Raw genomic sequence first — 22,119 nt, 5'->3', positions numbered from 1 at the left:
TGCGTTCACATACAAGAACTTTCTCTACTGTTTTTTTGTTTTCTGAAATATTTGTTCTAGTTGTTCTGTGTGTGTGTGCCTTTATGTTTAGTTACTGTTACTTTCAATTATGATTCTTTTACTCTCAGTGAAACATATTGCATTGCATTAACATTCTTTGTGTTTATTGTGAGCAAGATCAGGTCTCTAAGTGTGTGTGTGTGTGTGTGTGTGTGTGTGTGTGTGTGTGTGTGTGTGTAAGCCTCATAATTGAAGTCTTTTTGGGCAGTGTTCCCTTTACTCTTAAATGTCACCATGGAGTGTTTATTTTATGTTCCCCTGCACTTATTACCAAGCTACTAAATGTCATGGTGACTCTGGATAAGGGCATTCAAATGAAGGTTAATGATAACAGTAGGTATATGGCGCCCCCTGGTGGATTACTTTTCTCGATGCTGTAATTTTAAAGAGATGGAAAGAAAGAGAAAGAAAGAAAGAAAGAAAGTTTCCCCTTACACACCAAGTACACCTGCAAAAAGCCATATTGTTCCCTTGTTTAAATAAAGTTTATCACAGCAGTCAATTAACACCGATAAAAGAAGAGCGGTTCTAGACACTTTATTGCTGTGTTTATTGTTTTACACTCAATGGAATGTTTAACTGTGTGTTTGGTGGGCCCGTCCAAACACTCATCCTCCAAATGTCGGTTACCAAACCAAGATTTTAAATAGCAAAACAACTATAACTCAGTAATACAATATACATGACACTAGAAAGTCTTAAGATGAATTCATTCTCACTAACATATAGGCTAAACTGGTCTATTTACAAAATGCGTATTTATATATTTATATATAAGATATAAAACAAGAGTAATGCACATTCTTCAAAAAGTAACGAAAATGTGGTGTTTCGTATACACACAGATATTTTTGCGTGTGAATTCAGTTTGGTGGCAAAATAAAAACATACCCCACAGTCATTATTACAATGTGTGTCCATAGCATACAAAATAACAACCCATTTGACAATATTGCTCTGGAGATATACTGTAGGAGAGCTAACATAATACAACTGCTGTGTTTCATCACCCACTTATGACTCCAAACAGTGAATTGATAGATATGGCGATTATAATCGGTACAAATGCAATGCCTGCCGTATATTTTTTAATAATGAGCTTGTTCTATATACACATTTGAGTATGATTGAGAAAGTTCAAATTTTCAGCCAAATTAATGTCAGTGCTAAAAAATGTGCTGTCTGAGTATTGTGCACCAAACCAGTATTAATTTCCATAACAACATTATCAGCCAGTGCATTACAGCCATTTTAATGATGCATGATGCAATATGATGTTTTATTAGGCAGTTTTGTATAAGATATTGCTTCATTAACATTGCCTTTTTCACTTGTATGTGAAGAGCCAAAGCTAAAAATCTTTCAATCCATGAAAACTATAGCCTATTACAGTCATTCCTTTGTTGCTGATGCAAACTGAATTTGTGGATCCTGTTTGTGTGGAACAACTTCAAATCCACAGGCTGTATGTAGGAATGGCACGAGTGAACTATTTCTATTTGTTATGATAGAACTATTCCCTGCAGTTAAATGAGAGCATGTTTTACAAAAAGGGTGTTGCAGAGTGGTGAGCTTGGTTGAGTAGTGTAGTGTTTGTTTGACACATCTGGCAAACACACACACGCACGCACACACACACACATGCACAGACACACACACACACATGCACAGACACACACACATACACACACACACAGTGGTAAATCTCCTCTATCTGGTTCAACATTGACAATAACCTCTGTATTACATGTAACAAGACACTGACTGACTCTGCTGTCCCCTTCAAATACAGACTCAAATTCATGAAGGACTTCGATCACCGCCTTGCAGCTGCTACCAGGTAGCCAGATCTTAAACGTTGGCATTGTACAAGTGTCATAATGATTACATAGTAGTAAAAATTGTGAAACTGAAAAATCCACACTGCATTGTTCAAAACAAAGTTTGCCCACTTCTTCAAAATAACACATTTGCCTCTTTGCTTTGAGAGACGCATAAAGACTATTGTAAACTGCAAATCCCCTTTAAATTTAAACAGAACAAAGCTACAACTGTTTGAACACGGAGACCTTGGTGTCTCGCTCACTATTGGACAAGTAACTACAGTTGTAAAGATCGGAGTGGTGAGTGACAGTAACTAGCTTGGATTGCCGACTACAAAAAAAGCCCACCAGCTTTATGTATAACTACAGATATGTCTTAATGTGCTTGACAGATCTCAGGCAGAAGAGGAAGAAGTACGGTTTGATTGTAGATTACGTCTTGTACTCCATAAAAAACAGTCCTGTATTGTCGTTGTTGCTGTTTTTTTTTGTCTTGCTTGATCCACACCTGCTGGGTAGTCGAGGTTTTAGGCTTCGTAAACCCTGTGGGGGAAAAAAAACAGTCGTGTTAATATTCCAAAAAGCCACAGCACCCTTCTCAGGTAAGGCAATTTCTTTGTATGTTGTGTCGAGTTAAACTTTTTTTTAGGCAAAAAATCAGATTTCAGATTTTATTATGACTCCAGGCCTTCATAGTGTGGGAGGTGAGTGCGAATATCAGTTAATATCCCAAATGGCAGGAATAAACTTTAACATGAACTAAGTCTATCTAAATATTATTTGAAAAGATGCCTTAATTACATATAATTTTTTCCTACCTGCAATAATAAATTTAAACATAGAAGGACAGCTTACAAAATACTTGTCACCATTTTCTCCAATGCCTGTGCTTTCACCTTCAAAAAAATATGGTATTCATCTCCTGACGATAATATCCTTCCACCACCTGGTCCGAGTTTTTTTTTCTGGTTTCTAGAATTTTATCTGATGGGTTTGTGACCCAAAATGTCCCTGCAGAGGCATACTTGAGCAAAAGAGTCCCTAACATCTCCAGGGAACTGTCTGTGGTTTGTGGTTGACGCTGACCTCTGACCTCTGTGTAAAGGACAGAGGTCAAAACAAGTAAGTTTCCCCATGGGAGTCAATTAAGCATCATTAAAAAGCCATTGATAGAGTCTAGACCTCAACAGGCTGGTTCTCCCCCCATGTTTGTTGATACTGTTTGTAATGTAATGCCCCCTGTTGATCAGACTGGACACTAAGAGCTGCTGTTAATGTTACATTGTAATTTGTTACTTTATAAGCATTAGAGAGCTGGGTTGCTTTTTTTTGCAGTAACTTGATAATATAACCTAATCTATATAATTTACTTTTTTTGAAATACTCTTATTTTTTCTTATATAGCTTCATTTCACAGCATCATAATGTAAACATGCTGCTGGCTGAAAGCCTGCTTGACATATATGGGAGTGGCTTACTGTTTTAAAATCAGTAATATGGTAGTGTATTTTAAAACAATGATCAACCACATACTAGGCAGTAAAAAAACATATTGTTCTGGCCATGGCCATGGTTTTTCAGGTGGTTAACATCACAAGTTTTTTAATGAGCTGCTTTTAATTAAGAGTAACTTTGTGGCAAATCAGGCACTTTTTAAGACAAGTACTGATGTAAAGTAACTAACTGCCTCAGGTTTATTGAAGGGTTTTGCATTGGGAAAATGGTAGAACAAACACCGTGTGCTCACTTAATTAATTACACATTAATTCTTAATGTGGAAAGAGGGGATGGCGTGTGTGTGTGTGTGTGTGTGTGTGTCTGTGTGTGTGCGCGCGCATGTTTCTGTGTGGTGGGTTAAGTTTATGGGCAATGGCAATACATAGAAAGAGTAAACAGGAACTATGAGCCTTTTATCTTTGTGCATGACTGCATGTGTCTAGTTCCATTATACACAAACTCATTATCAAATAATTATGAATTTTGCCATCTGTAGGATGGGTAATTATGATTGGCTTGTTTTGCACAGTGCATGCCAACTTGAATGCCCACCCCGGTCATGAATATTTATGAGAATACTTGTACACCAGGGAAACTCATTCACTCTTTCAGCCCGAGCACACATAGCATGCGTCCCTGCCAGGCGCCATTAAGTCGGAAGTTTTGTGTCTTGTCATCATGGTTACAGCCTTGGATAAAGTTGTTGTTTACATGCATTCTGACAGACAATCCTTGTCAAAACAGGCTGTTTTACAAAGCTGTTACAGTGTGGCTTACAGTGCAGAATCAAAAACTGCAGGAATCTAAAAGGTAAAAGCCAAATCAAAACAGGTTTTTTTTTTTTAGATTTTGATGTAGGACCCCAAGACTGTTACCTGTGCTTGTCCTTCCAGATGCGGAACCACTTGACCAGGTTCTTGGTGCTCTGAAGCTTGGGGTGAAGGCAGTACTCCTGCCCTTTGAACCGAGACACGTTCTCCATCGTCACACTGACAGCGGGACACAGAGAGAGAAATCGCACAACATAACAATTATGCATTTATTCATGAAATGTTAAAAGGTGCATTCACTGCAAAATCTGTCAAACTCTACTGAAGTTTGAAGACCAAACTCTTTACCTGTCCTCTCTTCCACCACTTTTTTAAAAATTCTAACTCCAAATTACTGTATTAAACTAAATTACATGTTTTATTTATATATTTTATTCAATTTTTGTTTTAAGCTTGTGCTGAACTGTGATGCCCTTTGAGCTGCATTCAACACATGGAAGGTGCGATATAAATATTGTAGAAGCTCAAGCTCACCAAAAACAGCAATTTTGTCCTACAGTCTGGCAATTGTGTGGCTACCAAACACTTGAATCATGCATTACAAGTTGTTTGAGGAATTTGATGGACATTTTAAGCTGTTTTAGCCCTAAAAAGACCGCCTTGCTGAGCTCAATAGCTTGACTGAGATGGCACTTACAGACTAACTTGCTGTGTGTCTCAATAGAGATTCAGCTTACATGGGGCAGAGCAGACAACGGCTGCTTTTTCATTTTGGGGTGAATTATTCCTTTGAAGTCAAACCATTCAAAGGATCTGCTTGTAAAGGAGCGTCAGTCACTTAGCAGTGGTCAAATAATATTGTGGAGCTGCCACTGAAAACTGCAACTTTCAAGCTCTTTTAATCAGCGGTTCTGTCTGTATCCATGCGAGGCGAGCCGCATTGACCCATCACTGCTCAAGGCAACGGTAGAGACAGTCAGCCCGCATGTGGCATATTCAGGCCAGGCAAGAGAGATGTGGGAAAAACACCCGCCACGCCATGGGGCCTTGCCATCCTGCGAAAAACACTCAGTGGCTCGCCCAAAACATGAATGTTAAATGAGTTGATTAGGAGGAAAAAAGGCTTGACTTCGCCAAAAAAGATGCATTCAGTGCCAGTTAGAAGGATTGGATTAAAAAGTTTTGCGTCCATTTTCCTGCCAATTCAGTTGTCAGCTTGTTTGGTTCTTGCGGATTTAGTTGGGCATGCATTGTTTGTGACGCAAGATTTGTACTCTGACTGTGTCTGTTTAAGAGAGAAAAAACATATAAGAGTGTGCGTGTGTGTGTGTGTGCATGCCTGCGGCCTCATGTCTGCAAGAATATAATAAACATACCCCTAACATTTACCCATAACTGTTCGGCTAGGGTAAAATTTAACCTAATTAATGTGTTAATTCGAGCTTTAGTTTCTTCTCATTATCATTCACCTGGGTAGCTGATGCACAGCCACAGGCTCGAGCAGCTGATCTAGTTAGAGAGGCATTTCGTAAGCAGAAGGAGAGAACAGGGAGAGAGAAGGAGAGAGAGAGAGTGTGTGTGAGAGAGAGAGAGAGAGAAAGAGAGAGGAGGATAAGAGAGAAACAGAGTGGAAAAGAAGAATGTAAGAGCAGGAAAGAGAAAGAAAAGTGGAACAGGAACATAAAGACAAAGGACAAATACAGAGGTAGAGAGAAAATGGAGGTCATGAAAGAGAAAGAATGAGAGAGGGAGAGAAAGTTGGAAATAGATGGAAAGAGGAAGAAGATAAGGACAGAGAAAATTGGGGAATCAGACATACAGAGGCAAAAGAGGGAGGTTTTGAGGTTCCCAGAGTGTGTGTGTGTGTGTGTGTGTGTGTGTGTGTGTGTGTGTGTGTGTGTGTGCACAGTTTAGAGTGGCCCCTCAGAATGCTAAACTGAGCGCCGTAAGCCAAATGGCCACAACAAAGGCCAGAGGGGTCTCTCTCTCTCGTTCTTCTCCCACTCTCTTTCTTTCTCTGGCTTTCCGGAGCCTGCTGGGACTCATTTTTCATTGGGGACCAGTGGCTGGTGGCCACCATCTCATGCTAATCGACCTAGCCTTAAATAACGCCTGGGTGGCTAACACACTTGCACACAGGCACACACTCACACACAGAGAGAGCCGTCTGAGCTGATACAGCCCAAATCTAATTTTTCCCATGGTGCCACACTTGTTTAGACTGAAGCTCACACTGACATCGGCCTTTTTCATCTTCAACAGACATGAGTGCCGCGATGTCTGGAGAACACACTCAAATACAATGTTTATATTTTTTCTCGTGTTTTAAGATGCACACATTTACATGCACACAAAGGTGGAACTTCTTTGAGGATGTCAGTACTATTATTTATATGTGACTTTGAATTGTTCTGGGCCGCACACAGACAAAATTCAAATTCAACCTAACTGCATCCAGGAGCTGTTTCACTGAAAGAGAGGAGTTATGCTAATAAGGAAATATGTGGGGAAAAAAAGTGGCTACACAAATGCAAAAAACAGATGAATGTTAGTTATAGTTGTGAGTTTATGAAAAACTCAAAAAATTTCAAACAATGTTCAAAAATACTAAGTTTTATGAGTATAAAACAAGAGCAAACATTGTTTGTGTCTCTAATCTGCAAATCTGAATGACTCTTTCCTTTTAATATTTCCATGTGATCCACAGAATTCAAAAAGTAATAAAAAAGTGGACTCATTTTTTTTTTTTTTTTTTTTACTTTATTATTACTATTGACATTATTGTGAACATGTTTTAACAGTAACTGCAAAGGTTACTGAGGTTAGCAATTTTTTTGTCATCATAAGTGCACATTTATGTACTCTCCACAAATATATTCCTCTTCGTTTCACACATATCCCTCAACACAACACACACACACACACACACACACACACACACACACACACACACACACACACACACACACACACACACACACACGAGTTTTCTCTGTATCATATTACAATAACCCAGCCTCTGTTTTCTGTACCATATTCTACTTTGCCAGCAGGTGGCAGCAGAGTTTTTGTTGTTCCCTATCAAAGGAAGAAGTTTCTGCCTTGAACTCAAAAATGACTCCAGAGAGAGTGACATAACATCAGCATCTGTTCGACTGTGTGTCGGCTGCTGGAGGCTGGAGGTGAAAAATTCAAAAGGAGCTCAGACAGAAATCCCATCTTGTCTTTCAAGCTTCAAGAGAGACCTGCTCACAGATTTAGACTATGAACTGTCCGAGGTCATCAAAGCAGTATGTTTTCTTCCTTTTCCGGCAGATTTCACCTCATAATGGCATGGGCTAATTCAGGACTATCTTGTTCTTTCCGCAGGGAGAAGCCAAGATATCATCAAGTAAATTCACTACATGTTACAGTCCAAGATGGGCCAAATTGGACATAATAGCCGTCTGTCTGCTGGGATAGTGGGTCAAAGGTCAAATGGCTGTGAGACTGAGTGAGAGGAGACAGACTAAAACTCCCTCACAAGGCTGAAGACTGATAGAAAGACTTGATGTGTCAATATGACGCGGTACAGCCCTCCCAAAATGGAGAAAGCAGCTTTTGAGGTGCCAGATGCAAGTAATGTCTTCAGATTTTATTTTATGTGATTATGTAGTAATGATGCTAGACATTATGTATTTAATGTTATTTTATACATGTACTGTATGTTTTAACAATGCAATAATGAAGCAAAAATGATGTGATATATGAATAAAAGTCAGAAAAATTAGGTCAGCCCTTGTTACATGGTCAGATACAAACTTCTGGGAGGTTCTAGTAAGTCCCCTTTTGGCTGCCTCAGTCGTTGCGACCTGTTATGCCCTGAGCTCCTCTCCATGTTTCAGGTCAATCCTGACTGCTGATTGCGAGGTGTAATTAAATCATCAAATTATCACCACGCAATAAATCATGTTAAGCGTTTAAGCGCTGACGACAGGATGTTTTGATGGTTCCCACATCGCTGCCAAATAGTTTCATGGTGTTTTGGTGTGCGGTCATGGCACATTACAGCTGTATATACGGGAGGCGAGCAGGTACAAACACTGCTGATATTGTGGCATGGCTGTGCGCACACGTATACAATCACACATACACTCACACCAACAGAGAGGAAGGGAAAAGGATAGAGACGAAGAGGGAGGAAGAGGATGACAAGAGAAAGAAAAGTAGGAGAGTAATGACTCACAAAATCATCTTCTCTTGGCAGAAGGGGTGTTTGGGTTTGAGCTCCAGCTTCTGAACATCCTTGTATCTGATCTTCGGTCCTTTTCTGGTGCACCTGCACTTGTAGGCTATTGACAAATGTAACAATTTAGACTGTTGTAGCATAATGAGCTTGTAATGTTAAGCATTACAAAGACGCTTCATACTGATTATGTGGAAACTGAATTGTGACACAGACTATTAAGGCTAGTTTCACACTCACTTCCATGTAACAAACTGACATAGACATTACACTGATACTGATAGAAAGGCTAGTCTTGTGTGCGGTTTGACAGTAAATTGGCTCTCGGTGAGGTTTTGATCTCCATTATATTCTTAAAGTACACCCTGACAAGTCGGGATTATGATTGCCAGTGTTTACGTCTGGCAACTCAATGTTGAAGCTTCAAATAAACAGCGGATCACACTTGTTACAACAATGTGTGTATGGCTGAACTCTCAGATTCAAGCACTCAGCCTTATAATACAAAACAGCCTTAAAGCATTCCATAGGTCTGAATTGCAATCAGAAATGGAAACAAAACAGTTTTTTAGTACCCTGCAGAAATAGTATTCCTAAAATATGAACTTTTCAAGGATGAGACAATGTTTGTTTTCCCTGATTATCCATGTGGTTTTTGCTATTTTATGTTATTACCTGTTGCACAACACCAATTTGAGTGGACTTGCTGCTTTATCCACAGCAGCTTGGATCATTTGTGCATTCAAACTGAAAGCATTCAAGGCTGTGAGAACCTGTGGCTTTCACTGGTTTCACTGCAGCACTGTTCCTCCAAGAGGAGTTGTTTGGAAAATCCTTGCATTGTTAGAACAGATACAGGCTGTGCTTTGGTTTCAGAGCGCTTGCCATTGTGACCCATGACTGCTGAATAAACCAGATGAAACCAGGTTTGGTGGGTGGAGGATGGGGGTTAAAGTCATCAGTGTGTATTTTTGATGGGAGATGGTGACCTAGATAATCCAAGGCTTCGTCCATCCATCACCTGCTATCTATTGTCACGGCTGATCACTAAATCTGTCACCGTCCCCACAGCCAGCAGTCAACAAAGACTCACTGGAGAACAAAGACCAATAAAACTGACGCTGAGGTTCATCTATCTGTGCATGCTGTTAGGACTCTGTACTGAGAGTTTGGCTTGGGTGGCATCAGAAAAAAAGGATACCTCCAGCACTTTACACAGTCTTCTGGATAAGATGCTCCTCCTTAAGTCATACCTGTTTACTTACAGTATATATATCCTGCTATGAAGGCGAAAACAATCAGAATTTTTATAAAACCATTACAGGAATGACCACATTGTAAAAGAGGACTTTGCATCCAACTAATGCACAACACTTGCAGAGTGCAGAGTGCAAAATAAAATGAGCTGAATGTAACTGCTGAATTTAGTATATGTTGACCAGAGGGACCTACAGGAAGGTTATGTATTGATTAAACAACTTTCTGCACTTGGCCAACCTGCCTATCCTGAGGAAGATCTTACACATCGAAAAGGTGCCTCAAAAAAAGTAAAGAGAATAAAATTATTTACTGGGAGCTTAACAGGGTGCAGAACTCACTCTTTTGGAACGTGCATTGACTTATTGGTCTTGCACCTGAATATTTACCTAGATGTGCGCACACTTGGTCCCTCTCCTTAACCCCCATTCTGCCTGAACAAAACTATGATGTTATGTGGACACACTTTAGTCAATAGCTGACTAAAGCTCATCACAAGCAGATATTTATTTTTTCTCCAGAACATTGACATCTACAGAGATGCAACATTTTCTAAAGAGGTAAGACACAGGGTGCCACCCCCCACCCACCCCCGCACCCCCACCAAATGTCTTTCCCTTCAAATCTGTTGTTCACAAAGGAGGGGTAGCATTTTACCCCCCTCCCTTCCAAATGGCCCCACTGGCTTTTAAATATTTGAGTTACATATGGTGCAGAGGACTATGAGCCAGCAGGGGTGAGTGGTGTTTAGGGTTAAAATGGGATAATACATATCATATTAAAACTCATGATGACATGTAAAGTGACCCGAAACTTAGTAGTAAAGTATTTAAAAGTGTTTGAATTTAACTCACATCATATTTTACTGGAGGCTGAATGGAAGGTTTATGTTGGCAAATTGATAATAAAGTGTGCAGGTGGTATATTGATTTTTTATTTTATTTATTTATTTTTTTTAAAATCACACACTCCCCCCTCCCACACATACAAAGAGTCAGTTTTGGTGACAGGCTACATAAAAGTGAAATGCCATACAGCATTAACAATAGCAACAGTTAAACGAAGTTGAATTTTCCGTAACTTGGATTGGAAGTTTACGATATCCAACTCCGCTCGGGATAGGAAATAGTCTCAACGCCTGTTAAAATCTCCTCTTACCTTTACACACACACACACACACACACACACACACACACACACACACACACACACACACACACACACACACATAACAGTGACCGCAATTACGCTGCAAACCCTAAATACAGTTAAATACATGACAAATGAGTGGAAAGCTGTTTGGTTTACCTTCTGCGCTCAGGAAGTATAAGGCCACAACCAACAAAAGTAGCACTGCTGTGCACCGATGCATGACTTCACAAGTAAAACAAAAAAATGCTGATTTTTAAAAAAATGTATTACTATTATTATTTTTGCAACAAGCTCCTCAAAATCCGATGTCCCCGAATGAACTCTCCGAGTAAAACAAAAAGTGCAAACAATATCCACTTGCAGTGAGCGTTAGATGGGAGAAAACGCGAAGACTTGTCTGCCTTTTGGAGTCCTGAGGAGCGCTGGTTGTGCAACTCCGTCTGTGCGTCCTGCGCGCTTGGATAAGCCTCCGGTCTCTTCGTTTAGCTCTCTCTGCGTGTCTCTCTCTCTCTCTCTCTCGCAGAGGAGAGGCAGGCAGCAGCTCTTAAAAAGCAGCCCGCTGTCCTCCTCTCATTAATATGCACGGCCAGACAGCGAATCAAACACTTGTGGCCTGCGAGAGAGAAGTGGAGAACATGGAAAGGGAGGGAGGGATGGAAAAACACAAAATAGACAAAAACAGAGAGCAAGAAGGGGGCATATTGCCCGATGGAAACTTAAATGAAGATGGGCATGTCCTGATTTAAAATAATTAATATATCTGTTACATTAGTGCGCTGTTCTAGTTGGGATTTAGAGTGTCTCTGTAGTGAATTAGTTTGATTGTAAGGAGTGACTTTGCAGCTTTTTCACATGTAAAAAATGATGCATATTTTATCAAACTTCCTTCTCTGTCTCCTCTCTTTTCTTAGAGACCATTTTAAGTCATTATGAACATTGCTGGTTGTTTGTTTTGTTTTATTTTACTGTGTTTTACAAAATGTGGGTCAGCAGTCTTGCACTCTCACACCTTAGTGCAAGACTGAGGGGCTGACATACAAACTGCAACTTTTCTCTACAATGTGCTGCATTATAGCGGAATGGACAGGAGAGCAAAGGTGGTGGCTCACACAATTTTATTTTCATTGAGCACATGATAGGGAAGTAACTCGTGAGTGGTATGGAAAAGGCTAAAAACCAGAGTCCTGGATTTCTATGTGTGTGTGTGTGTGTGTGTGTGTGTGTGTGTGTGTGTGTGTGAAAGTGAAAGGCCTGTGGTGTGTTTGCTCTGTCTTCCTCTATGTATGTATATTATGTGTTTATCTTCTGTGAAGCACTTCATTAGCAAACCAGACTCGTTGAGCTCAGAAAAAAACATCAACTCTTGAAAGGCAGGAACATCTGGAGTGAGTTTCTTCAGCTGGAGCGTGGGTTTAAAGCAACCTGGACAACGGGAGCCATGCGAGGGGATGAGATGTGAATGCTGAGATTTTTTTTCTTTTAATTAAAATACAATATAGTCCTGCTAATTTTTTTTAATGGCAAATGAACTTACCATCCAAAATGAAATGATGCACCAAAGAGCAACAAGAGTGATAATCATTTTCTTAATAATTATGAATACATTATTAATTATAAAAATGAATGCTTGCATGAAAATATAGCACAGTATAAGAGTCATCTTATAAAAGGGTTCAGTTTATTAATAATATAAAGAAATCACACTTTATGGTGTTTATAGTGTTTTTGGGATGCAATCACTCAGTTCCGTTGAATTCAGTTCAATTCAGGTCAGTTCAGTTCAGTTCACTTCAGTTCAATAAAAAACCATTGTCTGCAAGTCTCTGGTTAACCAGGTTCTATTCTATTCTATTCTATTCTATTCTATTCTGCCTATGAATAAATGCGGCCATTGTGTCTGGGGACACCGTGAGGCTGAACCTTTGGCCTGTAAGAGATAGCCCTGAGAAGAGGGCCTGACCCCTCCCACCTGGGACACACTGACCACGGGATTAAACAGCATTCATCACCTACTTGCATTATCAGCGATTAGCGAGTGTGAGTGTTTGTGCGTGTTTGTGTGTGTGAGTGTTGGTGTTCACCTCCCTGCCCTGAACACTGAGCCAATCAGTTCTTGTCATCACTCAAACCAGCGGCCATGAAATGTCTGTCTGCACAATGGGTCTGTGTGTGCATTTGTGTGTGTGTGAGTGAGTGTGTTTGTGTGTACATATAATGCTTCCTGTGTGCAGATGTGTTTGTTTTGTTATAAGACTGAATGTATATGTGTGTGTGTGTGTGTGTGTGTGTGTGTGTGTGTGTGTGTGTGTGTGTGTGTGTGTGTGTGCCTGAACAGTGAACAAATCAACTATGGAGCCACCTTACTGTTGCCAGAAAATAAGCTATGCAACAGAGCTTTTTTGGATTTAGTCATTTCTAGAAGACCTGAGATTTAACCCCAAAAACGAGGGCTTCATCAAGCCATCGGTCATGAAACACTGTTTTCACATAGGAGATGATGCCAGCTATCATTTACAGCGAACTCTGATGGATTTTGATAAATACGACTCCTGCAAGACATTGACGTTGTGTAAATCAATCCAAAAAGATTCTTTCTGATCTTTGGATAAACAACATCAGTGATCAATCAGCTGCACAGTGTTCCTTACCGGTTTTGGTCTTCAGCTCAAATTACTGATAATCAGGTGGACATCAGTTGTCTTAATCGATTAGATTCACCTTAATTTAACCGAGAGACAAAGGAAAAAGAAAATGAAGGCAGAGAAAGGGAGCAAGAACTTCAGCAAAAAGGAATTTGAGTTGAAATGTTGAGGAGGATGAGCTCATTCTTTGTAGTCTTAATCAGTTAAAGTTGATGCTGATAAAGTGAGATTAAGCTTTGGTCACAAACTAAAACTTCTCCTATGATCTAAAGTCTAAATCTAAAATCTCAGGATGTTAAATGTTATCAGAAGGCTAGTGCCAATTTCTCAAAGAAGCTTAAACTCTTAAGCTTAAACTTTTTGATTGGGGAAGTTTTTTCTTCAGCTTAATCAATTAAAGCTAAAAATTAGGGATGTCCAAGGATTATTTTTTTAAATGGCATTAATCACAATGTAATTCATGGATTAATCGTGTCTAATCAAACACTGTGTGTGGTTTAGTGTATTTTTTTAAACAACTGTCGCTCTTCAAGGTTATGTGATGGATTCCCCAACGCAATCTGGTGTTTTTAAGCCCGTTGTCTTCAACAACTGATGTGCCGACTGTCTATGGGAAGCCATTTAACAGCTGCATTGCTCAGTTTTGCAGATTTGAGGCTTAAATATTACGCAGCACCACTAGTAGTACTAATGTCATTGGAGGCTTTAGCAGGAACATGTTTCTCATTTCTCTGATATTTAAACTTGTTGTGCTCCTACAAAACAACTCAAGGTTGCAGTGTGTCCATGTGATTTTATTTCCATCCACAGATCCAAGAAGAAGAAGATTCTTGAGAGAAAACTTGCCATCCAGTGGGCCACAGGTTGTCTTGTCATCCATTTTGTTATCGGTACTGATAGTGGCTCCCTGCTGGCTGCAAATGCTGTGTCATATGTGACTTTGCATAGGGTTAAGGGTCAAAAATGGGTCAAAGTTCAGCATTAACTTGTATTCATTTATTTATAACGTGTAAAGGTCTGGTTACTTTACAGCTTAAAACAGTAATATTTTGCTCTCTCTGTCACTGACTCCAAAGTCAATATATGCAAAATGGAAAAAAAAAACAAAACATGGCATTTCTGGTTGCCAATGTTAGCAAGCAAAACTGGCACTCGCCCTCTTATTGACTGTATCATATCCGGTTTCAGTACAAAATGCAAAACTGTTTTTTCAAAAGAATATTCAGATGTGACCTGCCTGTATGATCCTCAAAATAATCACATGCATCGATGCATCAACTCTGATGGTCTTACTAATAATACTTATTTTTTGTGCCTAATTACATATTACATAAAGATAAACAGAAAAGCCAGATAAGAAAAGTGTTCAGAAGGGAGAGGAGAGAAAATGCATTGGAGGTGATTTGAGTGAACATGACTGACAGGATGAGAAGATGCCATATTAGATGCCATATTCCAGATCATTTAAAATGGATTCTTAGTTGAAAGGCAAAGCAGCAGAGATCACAGCCAGGGAAAGTGTTTAAATGTTTAAATGGTTTAAAATCACTGATGTTGAGGTCATGCCATAGTCATCATTAATTCATGTTAAACTGGATGGCAGATAAGGTTAGAAAATGGGGAAATGCATGGTGATTACATGCAAAGGAGAACGTTGTTTGACAAGACACAAGGAATTCCATGGAAAAGTAATATTATATGACTATAAAACATTTAAACATTTAACATTTAAAATTAATGATTATTATTATTTTTTCTGTAGTCACGGTTTTGTTCACAGTTCTAAATGCTATCACATTACCTCAAAATACCAAACCTTGTTTTTGCTTAGCAGTACAAGGCATTTTGAACGACTAGGCGCCAGTTTATGTTTCAGATGATCTATATGTCATGTTGGAACCAAACACGTCATACTCAGAATCTTAGCGGAATATATAATATATTTTTTTTCCCTTTTTTTCTTCAAATACAAAGACAGCTTGTTTTGTGAAGCGAGCTGCCAAAGTGCCTCAGCCGCGCTCCCAGAGACAGGCATGCTGGCCACCTCTCAAATTCTCTTCCACTTCCACTGGATTCCATCAGGAGGGGAGCGACTTGCACGGCCAATCTTACATTTACCAGTTACACAAACCTGGACTGCTCGCTAGATTGTAAACTCCATTTGTCTCGCTTGCCTAACCTGCACTCTCTCTAATGGCTTATAGTGGACTTGGCAATGGCGTGACTGCAAACCTAAATTACAGGGAAAGTGTAAAGTTTACCCAAAACTCAAATGTGTGTGTGTGTGTGTGTGTGTGTGTTTGGGTGTTGTGGAGGTTATGTGGGGTCTCTCACTCTAGTTTGGGAGGATACATGCTACATGAGACGAGCGACAGAGGGAGGGAGAGAGGAAGAGAGAGAGGGCTTGTGATTATGCTGTGAGTGATGTGGCTTGACGCCCAGACAGGGTGTCTAGATATTTAAATATGGGCTGCACTCAGTAACCAAAACACACAATGAAGCCAATCCACTTTCCAGGTGATTGTACTCTTCAGGCGCATTCAGCTCAGACTTAAACTCAGTGGTTTCCTGTTGGGAAGAGTGTGTCGCCTCCTCAGTCAAAAGTTTCCTCAAAAGGTTATCATCTGCCTTTTAATGTAATTTTTTGACCCAATGCCAGGAATACTGAAAGTTGTAGCTGTGGCAACTTCGTATTTTGTGCCATAAAGCAACGCATCTGATTTGCCATAAAATATGATTTTCTCTGCCTTAACTGTTTTATGATAATTATAGGTTGCAGTCTATACCCAAAACACACAAAAAACTGTACTCAACAGGGCTTAAACTGTAGGTGGATTGAGTTTAAACTGCTTGAACCCAGTTGTTTCTTTCTTTTTTTTTTTTTCAGCTAAAAAACATTTTGGAAGTGATTTTTTTTTCCATCATCATCTTTTCTCACTGTCATGAATGTTGAGAATTTGAGCTCCATTTGTGGTGGGAGAGCAGAGTCCAGTTTTGTGCCCTAAAGCAATCCAGCAGAAAATCCCTGCCAAGGTAAAATACAATGTAGAGGCTATAAATGCTGCCAATCTTCTAAGTGATTTTTCTCAATCTTTTTAGAGTAATTACACAAATTTCTTACAGCGCCACTCATAGTATATTTTAATTGCAGATTAGCATGCACTGAACACTGAACAGAAAGCTTATGTTAGATAGTGTCACAATTTCAAGAGTTTGTTCAGAAAACACCAATATCACATGTGCCATGTGAAAAATAAACAAATGAATAATGTAAAGGCAGATGTAAATTTTGCTTATATAATGCTCTGTAGTTTGACAAAGTGCTTAAAATCAATAAAAAGAAAAGACACTGGAAAGACACAGTATTCAGAGACAAGTTTTTTTCAGCTGATATGTGCCCAGAGCTCCACACAGAGCAGAATGTGCTGTTTGTGTGCAGGCAGCTAGTTCACTTCACTTGTTGGACTTTCTCTCTGTTTTGTCCTTGAAGTTGAAATAACAACAGCTGTGAAATAAGGAATTCCTCTCCAGTGCCATGAAAGATGGATTTCCTAAGCATGGGGACATGATGACTCTCATACTCTAGGCTGTGGGAGCAGACACCTGTCACCCGTGTGTATCCACTGTGTGTGTGTGTGTGTGTGTGTGTGTGTGTGTCCTTGTTTTGCTGACCTTGTGAGGGTTGGTTTGAGTTTTAGACCTCAGACTGATGACATTTTTACAAGTGTAGTCATTTTGGTGTGTCCTCACCTCATCAATGGGCTACTGTAGGATTAGGATGGGTTTGGGTTTAGGATTAAGAGTAGAGGCAGTATTACATTCAGATGTAGGGATACTGCTTGTACTGTCATTGGTGAGGAAATTAAAGTAGAAAAAAGTGCACCAATGCATAGGCATGTGTGTGTGAATGCTGTGGAAGCACTTTAGCCATAGTAAAGCATTTATAAAAATTATGACTTTTTTTTTTAATATAGGATAGCAAGTCCTGTAAAATTAGTAAATTAGTTAAGTGATAAATAGAGTTGAAACCAATACAATCCACGCTTCATAGATAATAAATGATGAGTTTCAGGTAATGTTTAATGTAACACTAAGGTTTGCTTTAGAAATGAAATCTTTGTGCTATAAATGTTTGACTGACTGTGACTGTGTGTGCGTGTCTGTGTGTGTGCGTGTGTGTGTGTGTGTGTGTGTACATGTGGATGTGTGCACATTTATCCAGCCCTACAGGATTGTTTTAAACGACAAGGACACTCAAAATTGCAACAAAACCTGACAAGAGAGTGAGTTTTCAGTTTTGACTTTCATGTTTCATCCTGTTACACTGTCGCCTGGTGAACGCAGGGTTCCTGGCTGCCTCTGCCATCAGTGTGTGAATGTATGAATGTGAGGCATTATAAAAAGCTTTGAGTGGTCAGGAGACTAGAAAAGCACTACAGAAATGCAGTCCATTTACTATTTTTATATATATATAATTATTTACTGGATTTTTTTCTTCTTTTATGAGCACAGATGTTCTAACTAACTAGGGTAAACTCCAATATGTGACATACAAACAGTGACACAGAAAGGCATCTTGGGAATTTGTATACAGACATGTCGCCAGGCAAGCAGACATGTAGACAGGCAGGTAGACAGGTGTTTGGGTACGAGGAGATAATTGCTGGTGATAATGAAGGTGTTCAGGCAGCGACTACCAGACTAACAAGCAGACAGACAGACAGACAGACAGACAGACAGGCAGGAAGAACGAGGTGTGTAGGGACGTTGCATTCAGACACAAAGACAGGTGTGCAGACGCTGGAAAGTAATTGCTGCTAATAATGGGATGCTGTCGGCAGTGTGTTACCTTTAAAACAGGAGAAAAAAAATGATGATACAAATAACTCTACTAATACAAAATATTTGCCGTCACTGGAGTAAGCCAGGCATCCTAATCACTTACATCCTGATCAATAATAAATCCATGGGACTGTATGGATTTGTTGATCGTCAGTTTATTCACCAGGCACTGGGATTTCTGCCTTTCAGAAGTCACTTCTCCCTATTCTTCCATCTACAGTACTCTCATTTTCATTCGCTTGGTGATGGAGGACTGTCCTATTTTAGCCATCTTACGTGTCTCTATTTTGACACTGTGACTTTATTTTTCCATGCTGCTGCAAGTTGTGTTCCTGACCTGTCAGCATTGTTGTAGTTAGCCGCTGATAGAAGTCATACTGTAGATCGCTCAATGAAGCATAATGATGTTATGTATACAGTTTTCACAGCATTTTTCACGGTGAACTGAAATGTTATGGCAACTATTTCTGACAGCTTTACCTTGTTCTTCACCCAGTGGATTTTTTTAAGCAGCACTCTAATAACCTTGTAATGCAATGTTGTTGTCCCCTCATTTTCTTCTAATACTTTAACGCTGTTTAGCCATTGTTTTTTTTTTTTTTTTTTTTTTTCAAATGTTGCATTGAAAATCCTGTCAACATGTCAACTTGAATGTCTTGCAAAGGGAAATGGAATAATCAAATAGCATTAATTTAAGTGTTTGGTGTAGTTACTAACACTGGGTTTCTGTCAAACAGGTTGATTATTTAGGCTATATTCTTCATATTTGATTACTTGGTTGCTGTGGGATATAAATAGGGCTAATCTGACTGGTACTAGTGAGTCAGAGATTAATCTATTACAGAAAACTAACAAAATACCTTTAAAATAAATTTTCTGTGCAGCTCAGAGAGAAATAATGAAACACTTTGATTTCAGCAATTTAAAGATTTATATATATTAGGAAACAGAGATCACCCAGCGGATATGCCAAAGTGTGAAGTCACCTAAGAGACAGAGGGGGATTAGCTCAAATGGTAGAGCGCTCGCTTAGCATGCGAGAGGTAGCGGGATCGATGCCCGCATCCTCCACAAATGTTTCCCGAATTTCCTTGTTTGGGATCAATAAAGTATATCTATCTATCTAACTAAATCAATACACTTTCCACTCTAAGATGCTCTTGTATTACTATACAGCTTCGATCTGTTGTGCTTAATGTATTCCAGCACTTACTTAGTCAAGTGTTTACATGTTTGTCGTTTACCTTTTTGTTGTGTTCACTTTCCCTCAACCTGCCAACCTGCCCTGTCAACTCTCACTTTGGTTAGTGGTTTCTTGCATTTCCCACAATGCCTTTCAACAACCTCCAACAATTCGCCCAGACTTGTTGCATCTGGCCGGGCTTTGCATGCTGGTGGGGAGAGCAAAAACAACAACAATAGCAACGACAGACAGTGAGATTTTGTAAATGAAAACGTGACCTCAGATTCATAACACGGCAGGTCTTGTGGCTGCGTTACATTCTGGGTCTACTGAGGCTCCTGCTGGGGGACAAACTGGCATCTGTGCCTCTTCTGCGATGGGTCTCTTCCTGTGTGATTGTTAAACTTTGGTTAAAAAATATGAGTCAAGAGACAAGCCCATGCTTATCGACTCTGAGGGGATGACTTGGTAGATGGGTCGAGGGGCTGAATGCGTGTGTGCAGAGGACTTGCACAGCTGCAAGGCTCTGACCAAGAGAAATAAGCAGCGTATTCACACAAGCCATATATTTTTGCTCCTTTGTACTGGGTTACATTTTTTTAATGAAGTAACATATAGCTATCGAGCAGCACTAACAGGGTAGACTAACTCAAAAATAAATAAATAAATAAATAAATAGATAAATAAATAAATGAAAAAACAAAACTACTTATTGGCTTACTGTTGGCCCCAGTGCTAGATCAATCCAATCTCTGTATATTTTTACTTTTTTACTTGGTGTAGTCTTTTCAAAAAAAAAAAAAAAAACAACTTAAGGAGAGCTGGAAAGCTTCAAAATGCTGTAATTACTCCTTCGTTCATTTTGCACAAAGTGCATGATGAAACAAAATAAATCACATTTATAGGCAAACGAGGAATCACAGATCCTTTTCCACTGTCAACACACTGGCTGAGATGAGATGATGATGATGATGATGATGATGATGATGATGATGATGATGATGATGATGATTAGGATGACACCTGGTCAATATGGCATGATATTATATATATAATATGCATTACTGTACTATACAGTATGTGTTCTGTAAAGGCCATTTTACAAAGATGACATATAGTAACTCTTTTATACTGTTTTACCACACTGTTAGATTTCACATTTTAAACATCAGTCACCTTTCATTTTAATACACTCCTTGAGAGTCTGGCTCTTTAGATGGATAGTTAAAGAAGTGAGCTTGACTTGCACTTTTACAGCATTTCACCACTAACTGCAATACCATTAGATATGCATCAGATCTCTTTGAATTGATCTTACCTCTAATATACATTTTCCCTAAATGCTTAGTTTTGTTGTCATTTATTGCCGCCTGTTTACTTGAAATGTACAGGCACATCCGAGCCAAAATAAGGGCAGGTACTGGGCCAAAAACTAAGAACCAAACGGCTCATACACTGCACGGCTCCAGTTTACTGCACCGAAAACACCAGGACGTTTTTGAACAACTCCTCTTAGCCCGGCCCAACCAGATGCAACAAGTCCAGCTGCTCAAAATATCTCGGTGTTGTTGGTGCAGCACGTTGGTGCCCTGCAGTTTCAAAACAGTGTGTTTGTTGTCATTAATTGCCTGTTACCACTTCAGCAATGTAACTTTTTTAAAGTATATTTTTAAGCCCCATGATTTGTTTTATTTTATTTATTTATTTTTTAGTTTAAAAGGGACAATGTACATTGATCACATGCATTGCATAAAATGTACCAGATTCAGCCATCAGGCTATTTTGCATCTGTAGTCCCTGGCAGGTTGATGTTGCAAAAGATAGGTAGGCTACAGAGAAATAAGTAAATAAATAAATAAATAATTCTTGAAATCACATTTGCAGTCTTTAATTTTGTTGCTTTTATAGACTGTTTATGCAAATAAATAAAGTAAACTGAAGAAACTATGCAATATATGGCCAATATGCTCAACTCATTCAAAAATAACCCAGAATTCAAAAGGGATTTCACTGATTTAATAGGTAGCTTTGATAAAATCAGAGCCCGGATTATACAACTGCAAATACGTGTGTCATCTCATATCATATCTAACCAAAATCACACTTAGTAAAAAATCATACTCAAGTGTGCTGTTACAAAATTTGCTGCAACCTGTGAGGAGCAGAGCAGACAAACACACCATCAGTTTCATCATATGGAAAGTTCGCTTGTTTAGATTTGCATGGTTTCTAAACACATAAACTTTTCATAAACTGAACCCAGTCTCCTGTAAGCAGTTTTAAAGAGAGAGAGAGACAGAGACAGAGACAGAGATAGAGACAGAGAGAGAGAGAGAGAGAGAGAGAGAGAGAGAGATGGAGTCAGAGAGAGAGAGCACAAACAGTGGAAAAGGGAGAGAGGAAGAGGAAGAGTGTTTAAATGGAAAATAGGGAGAGATACAGCTTGACAAAAGAGAGTGAGCGTGTGCGTGTGAGTGAGTGAGTGAGAGAGAGAGAGAGAGAGAGAGAGTCCTATTTGAAATCCCTTTTAACCAAGTGCTGCCAGCATGTCAGTTGACACATAAACAGACGGGCCATTAGCGCATAGCAGAGAGAGTCCCTGTTGATCTGCTCTGCTATCTATCTCTCTAGAGCAGTATGTGCATGCATATAACATGTCTAATCTTGT

General features: G+C 39.4%; 1 protein-coding gene and 1 non-coding gene across 2 annotated transcripts; one reads left to right on the top strand and one right to left on the bottom strand.

Moving 5' to 3' along the window:
- Positions 1-582: 582 nt before the first annotated feature.
- On the bottom strand, positions 583-11,312 carry cxcl14 (chemokine (C-X-C motif) ligand 14). The gene is made up of 4 exons (XM_030061552.1): positions 10,941-11,312; positions 8,376-8,481; positions 4,256-4,369; positions 583-2,426 (listed from the first exon to the last, which is right to left on the bottom strand). Exons 1-4 carry the CDS (start codon positions 11,002-11,004, stop codon positions 2,411-2,413), a joined length of 300 nt encoding a protein of 99 aa, XP_029917412.1. The 5' UTR covers positions 11,005-11,312; the 3' UTR covers positions 583-2,410.
- Positions 11,313-19,266: 7,954 nt separating this feature from the next.
- On the top strand, positions 19,267-19,339 carry trnaa-agc (transfer RNA alanine (anticodon AGC)). Its single transcript has one exon. It is a non-coding gene; the product is annotated as a tRNA-Ala (tRNA).
- Positions 19,340-22,119: the final 2,780 nt, after the last annotated feature.

Source organism: Myripristis murdjan, chromosome 10 (assembly GCF_902150065.1).
Source record: "Myripristis murdjan chromosome 10, fMyrMur1.1, whole genome shotgun sequence".
NCBI lineage: Eukaryota > Metazoa > Chordata > Actinopteri > Holocentriformes > Holocentridae > Myripristis > Myripristis murdjan.
Note: the sequence above shows the minus strand (reverse complement) of the source record. Positions and strands in the feature narration are given on the sequence as shown.

What these genes read in the sequence shown, in the direction of transcription:
- cxcl14 (XM_030061552.1), bottom strand. Translation starts at nt 11,004, where the DNA reads ATGCATCGGTGCACAGCAGTGCTACTTTTGTTGGTTGTGGCCTTATAC. An exon ending in ATACTTCCTGAGCGCAGAAG is followed by an intron (nt 8,482 to 10,940) that starts GTAAACCAAACA and finishes ATTTGTCAATAG; the next exon opens with CCTACAAGTGCAGGTGCACC. An exon ending in TGCCAAGAGAAGATGATTTT is followed by an intron (nt 4,370 to 8,375) that starts GTGAGTCATTAC and finishes TCCCGCTGTCAG; the next exon opens with TGTGACGATGGAGAACGTGT.